The 14,579-nt window shown below is 44.8% G+C and overlaps 1 protein-coding gene across 1 annotated transcript; it reads left to right on the plus strand.

The window, feature by feature from the left end:
• Positions 1 to 171: 171 nt before the first annotated feature.
• Positions 172 to 14,192, plus strand: LOC129595266 (N-(5-amino-5-carboxypentanoyl)-L-cysteinyl-D-valine synthase-like). Its single transcript, XM_055492216.1, has 7 exons — positions 172 to 1,008; positions 1,563 to 3,995; positions 4,374 to 4,862; positions 6,207 to 7,853; positions 7,942 to 9,600; positions 9,688 to 12,214; positions 12,456 to 14,192. Exons 2-7 carry the CDS (start codon positions 1,875 to 1,877, stop codon positions 14,075 to 14,077), a joined length of 10,065 nt encoding a protein of 3,354 aa, XP_055348191.1. The 5' UTR covers positions 172 to 1,008; positions 1,563 to 1,874; the 3' UTR covers positions 14,078 to 14,192.
• Positions 14,193 to 14,579: the final 387 nt, after the last annotated feature.

Here is a 14,579-nt window from a genome sequence, read left to right on the forward strand (position 1 = left end):
ATACTGATGTTGATAATAGAACGGCATGTGTAAATTTGATTTACCGATAGTGCGCACGCTGATATAAGACGTTTGTTTGGTTTATCAGCTGATAACGTTTTGCATGCATGCCGGCACCGAACAAGCCTGTACCTTCTCTGCTTCTCATATCGCACCGTCAAGGTTGTGAGTATTACGATCTGGCTAACTGCGGCACTCTTAGCGTACCGTCAGTAAGCTAACTGCATGGCAGTGCACGCAGCTTAATTTCCTCCAACTCATGGCTCATTCAGATCCTTACAAACTGTATGGAAGTGAACGACAACGTTCCTCATTTTCTGCACCTCGTTGCAGAACTAAGAATTTATTTTTAGTGACAGTGGAGCAACTCGTTCGGACTCCTTCACTCATTGCTGAGCTTATCGACATTTCCCACGACAAAAATGGTCTTAACACGCTATCGCCAAGTCACAAAATCTGGATTGCGGATACAGTACTGCAGCAAATGGTGGCACTGCATGAGAGTGCAATTTGCGGAATGGATTTTCGACCAAATAAGGTGCTTATTGGCCGCATCGGAGCGGTACTGAGGAAACGCTGTCAAACGCGATTGCACGACGAGCACATCGGAAAGGACCAGGCGGTGCGAAGTTTGCTGTATTCGGCACCAGAAGACCTCCGGGGGGACAATAAAAATGAAAGTTCATCAGATATATGGAATTTCGCTTGTCTGTGTTTATACATTTTCAACGCACGGGATCCGGAATACTACCGACAAATGTCCAACGGAAATTCAGGTTTGCTAAATCAAGCTAAAAATGCCTTCACCGCCATAACGCTGCTGGTTGGGGATGGACTCTGCATTCCGGATCATATCCAGTGCTGTCAAAATAATCCTGACATGGCGCCGGTTTTTCTTGGATGCTTCCAGTTTGATGCACAGCTAAGACCTAGTGCGGTCCAGTTACGACGGGGTATGTTTTTGGCACGTAAAGCGGCTCTTTTACGACGCGGAAAAGTCGAGAGCAGGTATGTTTTGTAAATGTGCACAAACGCTAGCAAAATCTACAATTGTTTCCATTACGGCACTTGATGCCAGATCGTATTCTCTTCTTTTAGCAATATCCATGAAACACCAAAAAAAATACAGTCGGCTTATGCACTTGTCTGATATTGCTTAAAAAGATCCATAATGAGACGTTAAAAAACCAACCAATATCGTTAAAGTTATCTGAAATTTTGATATATATATGAACTATATGAAACCAATTCACCGCATTTCAAACAGTCGCAGCGTTTCCTTAGATAACAGCGTTTCCTTCATTACCACGAAAAAGCCGGTACAATGAGGAACCGTGGTAGAAACGAGAATCTTTCTGCTAGTGAATCGGAATAAAGTTTTCAATCGCAGATCCTTGTTACAGAAAACAACCAATCAATACGGAAGCGTAAAAAAACACCGCGTTATGTTAAAGAACGGGTATCATGAAGAATGGGAGATGGTACCATTCGTGAATTTTGTGCACGGTTGAGCGTATTGGTTATTATAAACAACAAAAACTTAAATGTCTTGATATTCATAGAACAATGACGGTTAAAACCCGGCTGGTTGGCAATCTTGACTCTGCCGTTGAGTGGACTGAAAAGCCCGGAAACCGTTTTTCAAAAGAGCTGAATGCGTGGAAGAATGGAACAACACGGATGTGCCCCTTCCATCAGCTGCAAATTTGATACAACTTTTTGAAAAATCAGTGGAAAGAGCTCCTCGTAAATGGGCAATCATCAATAAAGATACACTAGTCACTTACAGGGAGCTCAGTGAAAGGGTCCACAACCTGGCATCCTACGTTCACACAACGCTGATAATCAACGGGGATCAGCTGATTGCTCTTTTTATGGACAAAAGTGAGCTTATGATCGTCAGCATTCTGGCTATCTGGAAAGCTGGAGCCGCGTTCGTCCCGATAGCTCCGGCTTATCCAGACGATCGCGTACGTTTCATTCTGAATGACACCCGGGCTGTGGCTGTACTTACTAACACGTCATATAAATCGCGCCTGTCCATGTTGTATCCCTCGCGCAATATCTTCGCTATCGATAACCTAAAACCACTATCTTCAACATCACTGCCACAAGATAACGTTTCCGCGTTGGCATATGTGACATACACATCCGGTACTACGGGTCAACCGAAAGGTGTCTTAAAGGAACACAAAAATGTCATTAACAGCATTGTCGACTTATCAGCGAGATATAAAATGCAGGAAGGCTCCGAACGCATTGCTCTGTTCTCGGAGTACGTCTTCGAGCCGTTTCTGCGACAAATGTTAATGGCACTTGTTAATTCCCAAACGCTCGTCATTGTGCCGCATCAGGATAAATATGATCCCATAAAATTCAGCAGTTTTCTGCAGAAGTCAGGTATCACCTACTTGAACGGCACGGCATCCCTGCTGCAGCAGTACAACTACTCGGAATGTCCCGCACTTTCCAAAATATTATGCGCCGGAGAGGAACTAACGCAACACTGCTATAACAAAATCCGGAAAACCTTCACCGGCACCATTATCGACGAATACGGTCCTACGGAATCAGCTTTTGTCACCACAGGAAAGTTTTTCCCAGCAGGATCGGAAAGATTAGACCGCAGTATCGGAAAACCGTTGAACAATGTGAAATGCTACGTTTTAGACGAACAACTCCAGTCAGTCAAGGTTGGGGAAATCGGTGAACTGTACATCGGAGGCGCGGGGGTTTCTCCAGGATACCTGCAGCTGCCCGATCTGACGGCCCAGAGATTTCTCAAAAATCCTTTTCAGACAGAACAAGAGAAGATATACGGTCATAATGCCAGAATGTACAAGACAGGAGACCTGGCTAGATGGTTAAGCAATGGTGAGCTGGAATTCCTTGGTCGAAACGATAATCAGGTCAAAATACACGGCATCCGCATTGAACCCGGTGAGATCGAAGCACATCTCTCCGAGTTTCCGGGTGTTACACAAAGTGTTGTTGTGGCCAAAGATATCGGTGCAGTAAAGTCTTTGGTGGGATATTTCGTTGGCGATGCTGAAGAAAATGCTATCTTGGGCTATCTGACAACCAAACTTCCACGGTACATGATACCACACAGAGTAGTACGAATTGCACAGATACCGATAACAACTAATGGCAAACTGGATGTTAGATCACTGCCGGATGTCAGCAATGACTACAGCACAGAAAAATTCCCCCCTTGCAACCACTGGGAAAAAGAAATCCTGGACATTTTTGCAACGGTTCTGAATATCCCTTTCGATCATCTTAGCGCGACTGATGACTTTCTATGCGTTGGTGGCGACAGCGTCCAAGCGATCCATGTAATCGGACAGGTGCGCAAGCGACTAAGTAGAGTTCTAACAGTCGAGGATATTTTTGCACTGCGAACAGCGCAAAATTTGGCCTCACACCTGCAACGGAATGCTATTGTTAACGATGATAACTTACTGCCGTTAAATAACGAGAAAGCCGACGAGAAAACTGGGATTATGCCGGCCAACGGTCTTCAACAAGGACTATTTTACCGATACCTTAAGCAATATGAAAGCGATGACGCTTATACCATGCAGAATGTCTGTCAATACCGGTCATCCATCCAGCCTGACTATATGCATAATGCCTGGATACACACTCAGCGGAAGTACCCGGCTTTGCGTTTGAGGTTCGAGGTTGTTGACCAGAGGGTGCTGCAAATCGTGGATGACAGCCAAGCTCTTGACTACCGCTTTGTGGATGTATCAAACGAGGGCAAATTCGATGCACACGAGAAGCAGATTAAAGATCTACTTCACAGAGATCGAGCCGAGAAATACTATCTGGAGAAAGGCAATCTGTTTCGCATTTACCTCATAAAGCGGAATGATGAACTGTTTACGCTGGTGTTTAGTTGCCATCATATTATCGTGGATGGTTGGAGTATTGCTGTTATTTTCCGTTGTCTCCATGAGTTCTATACCCGCATGATCCAATCAAACAGTGTAAGTTTTTTTGAATAAGTATTCCCCTTCCGCATTTCCTGCTTTTAAGTGATCATATATTATAGCTTAATGCTGTCTTACTTTAATACAAAATTCAAAGTTGAGGATCCGACAACTGTTAAGATTCTAAATTTCTATTTTGAATATGTGTTCTCTCGAGAGCTGGAGCCTGCTTCGCCTTCTGTAAATAGCCGTAATATACGTACTTTCTACAGTCGCCTCGTGACGTACAATAATGTGGGCTCGTATGTTCCGATATATATTATCCACATAAGTTGTTGATGTTTCCGAATATTTGCGTGAAACTATTACAAGTTGGTTCAGGTCAAGATATTGGCTGTCCTTGAGGACGTCATTAAAGATTCGTTTTCAATTCAGGATCAGGTGACCTTTGAGCCGGACTGCACTTACGCGGTCGCCCAACGATATCTACATGCATACCGCAAGGAACACGAAGGCTACTGGCAGCAACAAACGGCACAAATTTCCGAAAGATGTGACCTGAATGGTATTTTGAAGGAAAAGCATAAATACAAAGTTGTCATGGCAAGTTACGACCATATCGAAGAACAGCTGGAGCAGAGTGTGATAATTAGTGGAGACGATTGCGCGCGATTGAAAAGGTTTTGCTCCCAGAACGGCGTTACTCTCCATTCCGTTCTGCAGTTTACCTGGCACAAAGTATTGTCCGTTTACGGTGGCAGCAGACAGACAGTGGTGGGCACAACGGTATCTGGACGTAATATTCCGATCGACGGTATTGAATCAGCAGTGGGTCTGTTTATTAATACGTTACCGCTAGTGGTCAATCACGAAAACCACAGCCATCAAAGTGTTATCGAATGCATCAGATCCATACAAATGCAGGTAAATCACTGAAAAAATCGGATAGTTAATTACTGGATGTTTGAATAAATCGGCGTAGAGATAAATATCCATTACTGTTTTTATTTGTTCTTGGAAAGACCATTTTAGCAATGTGCTGAACTCTCGGCAGGAGGTCGAGCAGTTCGTATCAGGCTATCAGCTTCGTTTAGTAGAAGCTAGAGAGTCTACAGTACGTACGAGGGCCCTTTCATAAGTTTTAGTCTTTGCTGCACGGTTTTGAACTAAATCAAATTTACTTTTTCGAATCCATAAAATCTACTTCTCTACTCTGTCTGCACTGCAGGCATCTGCTCCCCAATTCTTGAAACGAATTCAGAGAAAAATGACGCGGTAAAGAGGAGATCGACCCATAAAAATTCTGTTTCTCTTCTTTTTATGCTTTTTGCTCTTAGACATCTAATATTGCATTTAAAGTGAAAATTATTTTGAACTAGTAGAAGACTAGGCTATGTTGATAAAATGGCTGCGTCAAGATATTCTTGCGTGATGTTGCAAAACAAATGAGCGAAAGGACGAAAAGTGTAGGTGCGTGCTATCTTGGGGTTGCCCCGTACGGAGGCTATACCGTGTCAAAGTCAATCTTCTCCAAGCTTATCTGTGAGGAGCTGCAGCGATTCCTCGAAACCATTGCTTCCTAAATGTTTAGTCCCTCTACTATTGCTTCCATGGTTCAACGAGATTATTGTTGTTCGTGGCTGTTTTAGAAGAGACGTTGTCTAGATGTAAACATTAAAGTATGGTTCCTCAATTCCCTGGCCTACGTCACAGAAGATTGCCCAGCTCGAAATAGCTTAACTAGTCCACAAACGTTAGAACGTGATGGCAATGAATCAAGGAAAAGAATAAATAATTCGCCAAGAAATAAAACTCCAGTGTTCTTTTCTAGCAATTTCTTGAAATATGTAAAGAAAATCCGCGGTCGGTAAAACATTAACTCATTATTGACGCGAGGCATTTTGAGCCTGGGTACCTTTGCACGAACGGATGCCAGTCGCCAGCCGTGGGCGGTATCACCTCGGCCATTGCCCTATGATCTAGTTATGAATGCTACAGTTTTTGAAAAATCAGATCATAATTTTATTAATTTTGGTTCGTATCAAAGGCTAAAACTTATGAAAGGGCCCTCGTATATACATACAAGTATACTGTAACTGGTTAAGTCTGATGGTACATTTTAGTATACAGTTGTATGGATGAAGAAGACGGATTAAAAATTATGTCAATAACTAATTAACTAAAAGAATTCTCATGTTATGTAACATACTTATCGTTATAGAAAATGATATGACGGAAAGGGCTCCACATTTTTTTTCGATCTTGCAGATATCAGCAATGAACGACCGAAGCAACGTGGAGCTGCTACACGTTAACACTGGGGCGTTGAAGCACGGTCTTTTTGATAGTCTTTTTGTATTGGAGAACTATGCTAGCGGTCCCAGTAGCGGAAGTGATCCACACCGGGACAGGATGGGATTTCAAGAGCAGCTTACAGTGGAAAAGCTGGATCATCCGTTAGCCATTCTTGCTAAGGAAATGGGACAGTCGATCAAGATAACTCTTCTGTTTGCTGGGGACCTGTTTTCAAAGACCGCTGTCCTCCAACTACTGGACGTCTTCGCTAAACTGCTAAACCAAATTAATGAAAATCCCGAACAAAACAGTAGTACTCTGGATTACGTACCGTCATCACAGCAACTTCTTTTTGACGCATGGAATGATACCGAAAGTCAGTTTCCACGAGAGAAGACTCTGCACAATGTCTTCGAAGACATGGCAGCACGAAATCCCGACAAAACCGCCATCGTCTACGAGGACCGTCGCTTGACCTACAAGGAAACCAACGAACGTGCCAACCAGGTGGCGCATCACTTGTGCAGCCTGATTAACATCCCACCGGACATGCTAATCGCTCTTGTCTTGGATAAGAGCGAATTAATGATCCTTAGCGTCCTGGGCGTGTGGAAATCGGGTGCGGCCTATGTACCTATTGATCCCAACTACCCTGACCATCGAATTCAGTTCATCCTGCAAGACACCTCAGCCAAACTCCTCATTACGAATCAGCGTCACGTTGCACGATTTCAGCTACTTGCCGGCAAGGACATTTTGATTCTGCCAATTGAATCCGTATTAAAGGGCGCTGCATGCCTGTGGCATAACGTCGGACCGACGTCATCGAGTACGGATCTGGCCTACGTCATCTACACATCAGGAACAACAGGGAAACCGAAGGGCGTCATGGTGGAGCACATGGGTGTGGTTAATTTGCAATTATCGCTGAGTAAAGTTTTCAAGCTTCAGCAACAAGAGGAAGTGTTCCTATCATTTTCCAACTATGTCTTTGATCACTTCGTGGAACAAATGACCGATGCGCTGTTGAATGGACAAACACTTGTTGTTCTCAACGATGAGATGCGCACCGACAAAGCCCGGCTGTACGAATACATCCAGCGCAATAAGGTCACTTATTTGTCCGGTACGCCGTCTGTCCTGCAGATGTACGAGTACGATCGATTTGAACATTCCCTGACCCGCATCGATGCGGTTGGGGAGGATTTTAGCGAGCCGGTATTTAACAAGATACGGAAAGGTTTCAAAGGGTTGATTATCAATGGATATGGGCCCACCGAGATTTCCATCACGAGCCACAAACGGTTATACCCGGTTCACGAAAAGCGAACCAATAAAAGTATCGGATTTCCGGTGGCCAACACCAAGTGCTATGTTCTCAATTACGATATGCAGTGTGCGCCTGTAGGTGGAGTTGGTGAATTATACATTGGTGGGGTCGGTGTGGCACGGGGATACTTGAACCGTCCGAAACTGACCGCGGATCGGTTTCGGCCAAATCCTTTTCAAACGGAGAAAGAAAGACTAGAGGGTACAAACGGACGGATATACAAAACAGGTGATTTGGTGCGATGGTTACCAAATGGGGAACTGGAGTACTTGGGCCGCAATGATATGCAGGTAATCCATTTGTGCACTGTTTAAAACTGAGATACTCTACTACCCTACTCTACTCGTAGTAACCAAAGACCTATTCTTACATTTCTAGGTAAAAATGCGAGGACTGCGCATTGAAATTAGCGAGATCGAGACGGCTATGATCTCTTATCCCGGCGTCAAACGGGCAGTGGTAACGACAAAAGAATATACATCTGCTGCGAATACCGAAACTAGAAAATATTTAATCGGATACTACATGTCCAACGCTTACATTGCTGAACACGAAATGAAGAAGTTTCTGCAGATAAGCCTCCCTGAATACATGGTACCCCATCGGTTAATGCGTATTGACGAAATTCCGATAACGGTTAACGGCAAACTAGACGCAAAGAACCTACCAGACATTGACTGTTCTTCACACCAAGCGATTGCTGTGCCAACCACTCCCGTGCAAACAAAATTACGTGACATTTGGTCGGAGGTACTCGGGCTTGCCGTTGATGCAATCGGTATACACGATGATTTCTTTGGTCTGGGCGGTGATAGTCTCAGTGTGCAGCGGCTGTTTTTTGAAATCGCAAAAGCCTTTTCGGAGTCGCGCATCGACATTGCGTCCATTTTCCGACATAGGACCATCGAAGCGCTGTCAAGCTGCATCTTAGCATCTGGTAGCGCGGCGCAACCCCTTGTTTCCTCCCACAAGGAAAACGTTCCGGTATCTTTGGCACAAGAACAACTTTTGTTCATCCAAGATTACGAAAATGGCACAAGTGCCTACAACGTCTCTTTAAGCATTCGAATTCCTTCGTCGGTGAACAGGAGCAACCTTAAACGAGCCTTAATATCGCTAATTGTCAGACAGCAAGCGTTGCGAACGATTTTTCAGCGATCGAAACTTGATGGTAGCTACGAACAGCATATTATGGCCGATAACACCATCGACGAAATCTTTATGATTGATGAACGTTTTGTCGACAAGCTCGAGACACTGGATGACGAACTCCACAATGCATCGCTGCATGTGTTCAAACTGAATGAGGAGTTGCCAATAAAGGTCACCGTTTTTGATGTTGCAGATGATAAGCAGTTTTTGGTTCTTAACATTCTCGTCCATCATGCCTGCTTCGATGAATGGTCCTGGAAGATCTTTCAGCAGGATCTGCATTCATACTATACTTTCTATCAGAACAATCAAACCTCAGTGATACCAGTGCCAAATCTTCCAGATCTCACTATCCAGTACAACGACTATGCTGTCGGGCAGCGGCAGTTCCTTTCGCAGCAGAAACTGGGTGATCTAAGAGCATTTTGGATGAAGCATCTGGATGGGTTCGAAAGTCTCCGCCTTCCAACCGACTTCTTGCGGCCTTCTCACATCGAATATGCTGGAGAAAATGTCGGCTTCGAGCTTGACCAGCAAACTACAGAACTGCTGAAAAATCTGGCAAAGCAGCTTCGCGTCAGCTTATTTGCCATTCTGTTCAGTACCTACGCATTTCTTCTAAGCAATTACGCAAATCAAGATGACGTCGTTATTGGCACACCCGTTGCAAACCGCGACCGGGTCGAACTGGAAAACCTGATCGGGTTCTTCGTCAATATGATCCCTTTGAGGACACATGTCAATCTGCAAACAAGAATAGTCGAATACATTGAAACTGTCAGCGCTCAAATGATCAAATGCCATTCCCATAAGGATTTGCCTTTTAGAAGCCTGGTAAAAGGGTTAAATTTGGATAGAGATCCTAGTCGCCACCCAGTATTCCAGGTTAGCTTTTACACATGGATACAGATAGGGGGTGCTTCTATGGTTGTTGTAATAATTTATAAACGCTGTCGAAATTATTTTTTCCAGGTTGTGTTCTCGTTGAATCATTTTGCCAGTACCGACGAACCGGAAACAGACCATTACACTGGTGATTTTAAGATGTATCCGTACGAACCGCAAACCCAGTTCAACGTTGTGGCGAAGTATGATATAACTACGACGATGAGCGAAAGGGGTGCCGTGCTGACAGGACAAATGAACTTTGCTACAAGCCTGTTCAGCCCCACCACTATTACCAGCATGGTAGACTGCTATGTTTGCATCTTGAAGCAGATTGCGAAACTGAATGTCGCGGATGACAGAAAACTCGCCAGCCTGCATTTGGTCAACGAAGACGACCATGCGTTAGACGACAGCAGTACTTCGTTAAGGAACAGTCAACCTGTGCATATGCCCCTCGTACACCAGCTATTCGAACAGGAAACGGAAAGGTCACCAGCCTCTGTGGCGGTGGTGTGCGGGGATACTCGTCTAACGTATCAAACCCTTAATGAGAGATCAAACCAGCTAGCGCATTACTTGCAGTCCACATTCTCCATCCGTCCCGATACTTTGGTGGCTCTCCTTCTCGACCGATCCGAGACAACAATTATTACCATTCTCGCAGTTTGGAAATCCGGTGCCGCATATGTCCCTATTGATCCCAGCTATCCTGACGAGCGTGTTCGACTTATCCTGAAAGATGCCGGTACCCATATTATCATCGCTAATCATCACTATATTAACCGAATACAGGACTTTGTCGGTTCTACGGTGACAACCATCGGAATAGACAGTCCTGGGTTCGTTTCGGTTCTGAATGAGCAACCACTACATAACTGTGAATCATTTGCCGATGCAGAGAATCTAGCCTACGTGATCTACACCTCTGGCACAACGGGAACACCCAACGGCGTACTGGTGCCCCACAAAACTGTGGTTGGCTTCCGAAACAGTTTGATAGACCGCTATTTTGTAAAGGATCAACCACATCTGCACGGCGTTCTTCTTCTTTCCAACTACGTGTTTGATTTGTCCATAGAACAGATGGCCTTGTCGGTGCTGAGTGGCAACAAACTGATCGTTGTAGCCAACAACATAGCGATTGACGATGACTTCTACGCGTGCCTGAACGAGAACCGGCTGACCTATTTGAGTGGTGCACCAACATATTTGCAGCAAATCGATTTATCGAGGATTCCCGGTCTGCAGATGGTCACCGTAGCCGGCGAGGCATTTACTGCCATCCAGTTTGAGAAAATCCGACGTGAATATAAAGGCATTTTAAATAACGCGTACGGCATCACTGAGACCACGGTGTACAACATGATCTGCACATACCAAGCCAACGATGTATGTCTAAACTCTTTGGGCAGCGTGCTGTCCAACACGAAATGTTTCGTCCTCAATGACAGTTTGCAGCCTTTGCCACAGGGTGCTGTTGGCCAACTTTACCTGTCCGGCGATTGCGTTACGCGGGGCTATCTTAATCGACAACAGCTTACAAGCGAGCGATATCTTCCGAATATTTTCCAGACGACAGCCGAAAAACAACTCGGCGTGCACACAGTGATGTATAAAAGCGGTGATTTAGTTCGCTGCGCTATGGATGGCACGCTAGAGTACTTTGGGCGCACTGATACGCAGATCAAAATTCGCGGTTTACGAGTGGAACTTGGTGAAATTGAAGCAGCCCTGGCGGAATATCCAAAGGTTAAACAGTGTGTCGTACTGCCCAAAGGTCGTCACGGAAATCCGTATCTTGTTGGATACGTTGTGACAAAAGAAAATTTTTTACTTGAGGAAACCAAAATTCTATCGCACTTAGGGAAAAAATTACCAAGTTACATGGTACCAGCCAGGATTATACAAATTAAAGACGAAATTCCGGTTACAATCAATGGCAAACTGGACACGAATGCGCTCCCCGATGTAGATGCTGTACTGGTTCAGAAATTGTACGCCCCACCCCGAAACCATCTAGAACGACAATTCTGCCAAATCTGGATGGATTTGTTGGGTGTTCCCCATATCGGTATCGATGATGACTATTTCCGCCTGGGCGGCGACAGCATTACATCACTTAAGCTTATTGGACGTATGCGTCAACAGACAAAGACGAGCGTTTCCCTCAAGGATATTTTTAGGTTCCGAACAATACGCGAGATCACCGATAACGCCGTTTTGCCCAATCGAATGCAGCCTGCGGAGGATGTTCTGAATACTGCTTCTGAACAGGGGATTTTAAGGGGAACGGTCCCACTTTTACCAATCCAGAAGTGGTTTTTCGACAAGAAACTAGATAACCGAAATCACTGGAATCAGTCTTTTACCATTAGAACACCGCCGCTTAATTTGTCAAGGCTGGAAGAGGCTGTGGAAAAGCTGATCGAACATCACGATGCCTTTCGCCTAAGGTTCCGAAAGGAAGGGGACAAAATCACACAGAATTACGATTTGAAACCCGAAAAAGTCCCGATCAAAGTGCTTTCCGTGGAAAATAGTCCAAATCCGGAAAACATTTTACGTTTGCAGAACGAATTCGACATTTCAAGCGGTCCCATATTCAGCATTGGTAAGGATCATAAGTGTTGCGGTTACTGTTTACCTACACTGGTTCGTACTATGTCGTAGCATTCGTAAAAGTAAAAGTAAAACAACACCTGTATATTGTGTTTGGAGAATCCATTAAATTAAGACACACCCTTACTGCTTAACAGCATCCATTAACAAGAGGGGATTTGAAGGCAGCAGAATTATGAATTTTTCCAGACTTTTTTCCCAGATCCAGTGACGTAATATAAGCTTCACTGCAGGTTACTTGCACGGTTACATTGATGGTTCAGCGCGGGTGTGGTTTGCGATGCACCGCTTGATCGCCGACACCGTCAGCTGGCGAATTATCTCTGACGACCTCAAAATCCTTTACGACGGTGGAAATCTGGGCCACAAACTCACCAGTTACCGGCAATGGAGCAAAGCTATCGAAGACTACGCCAAGAACGCAGAAGCGGAACAGACCCTATGGAGAAACCTGTACAGCGAGGCTGAATTGTATAACAAGCGTATCCTGGCCCCATTGGCTGCCCGGGAAAAAGCTTATCGAACCACCATATGCTTGTCCAAAACAGAAACGGAGCGCCTATTGCGACGAGAAGGAAACTTGAATACGCTCGAAATCAGGGATTTATTGCTAACAGCGCTAGCGTACGCCCTGCAAAGTGCGACCAAAGAAAAAACTAACTATGTGACCTTGCAAGGTCATGGAAGGGAGCCCTGGAACGATATGAATGTTAGCCGGACTGTCGGCTGGTTCACAGTAATGTATCCTGTGGCTTTGCATGTACGAGACAGTTTAAAAAAAACGCTCCTTCGCGTCAGCGAGTATTTGCATAAGGTCATTCCAAACAAAGGCTTGGGATACGGCAGTCTCATTGGTTACAACAGTACATTGCCGAAGATCTGTTTTAACTACCTAGGCCGGTTCAGCAATCATAAGGAGGCAGATTGGACATTAACGGAGATGACCTCTGATTATGGGAATGATCCGTCAGCTGACAGCAACTTTGCGAACGACGACATCATCGAAATTTCAGGACTTTGTGCCAATGACGAAATACGTTTCACCATAAATAGTCGTCTGGACAGCGAAATAACCGAGTGCCTGGCTTCTTCTTTCAGAGAAACCCTTCAGCAACTTATCAACCTGGATACGAACGCAATGACAGAATTTGAACCTTACATTGACCTTTCCGGAAACCAGAACGCTCCCGTGATTTTCTTCTTTCCCCCTTTAGAAGGAGGCGCCGAAAGTTATCTGAACAATTTGGCGCCAGAACTAAAAGCCTTCAATCTAATTCTTTTTAACAACTACTACATGTATCGAAGCAAAACGGATACGACCTTTGAAGAGCTGTCCAAATTCTATATTGGCTACGTGAAACAACTGCAACCCTATGGACCCTACAATCTTCTGGGATGGAGTTTTGGTGGCACGTTGGCGCTGGAAGTCGCCCGCCAGTTAGCTCAGAACGGAGACAGAATTGACAATCTGATGTTTATTGATTCGTATTTCGATGTGCGGGCAGCAGGGTGTAGCATTGGTTACCCGGATAAGTACATCCTCGATTCCATTTACTATCGTTGTACCCGGGATAGAACAGACTTTCGCAACCTAATGGGGAATGTCAGGAACATCATTCTCTTTCGAGCTAATCGGTTAAGCAACATGTTTACCACCGAAGAGGAACGGCTGCTGGATGCGCATTATATGCAGACGGAATACAACCACCTGGATACTTTATTGGATGCAGAATTGGTGCAGCTGGTTCATATGGATGACTCGCATCATTCGTGGGTTCACAATCGGGAAACCGTGAGCCGTATGGGTCAGCGTATTCGGTCAATTTGGAATGATTGCGATATAGTTGCTGTCTGATGATGCCCAGTAAAGCTTTCTTGACAATACATGACATTTTCATCGTTGAAGTTGTTCCGTTTTTTTCATTTTTTTCAGTGTGCTTCGAGTTACAATAAGTAAAGAAAAACGTTCTCTTGGAATCGGTTGTTTGTCACCGTGCCATGAAGATCGGCACGGTGAGTTGTGGCCAGCACCTGAGAAAAACTTTATAGACATACGGCATTTTAGAAGTTATGCCGTAAGCAGTACATTTTTACCCAGTGTGCTCGCACCAAATAGATGCCCACAATTATTATTCTGTGCTGTAAGCTTGTGCACGTAATTCAGTAATTCAACCAGCTCTGCAAAGTGGTTTACTGAATAAGGGATTAGCGCCGAGGCTGCTGGAGGTCAGGAGCAAGAAAATAACCAAATCTGCCGTCGACTGAATGACGCTGAGTAATGTGAACGAGAGGGTACGTGGCTGTGTTGATACTGTTGTGTCCAGCAGAGTGGCAAAATCGACCCGGCAGACAGCATT

This window comes from Paramacrobiotus metropolitanus, unplaced genomic scaffold (genome assembly GCF_019649055.1).
Source record: "Paramacrobiotus metropolitanus isolate TYO unplaced genomic scaffold, Prichtersi_v1.0 Parri_scaffold0000076, whole genome shotgun sequence".
NCBI lineage: Eukaryota > Metazoa > Tardigrada > Eutardigrada > Parachela > Macrobiotidae > Paramacrobiotus > Paramacrobiotus metropolitanus.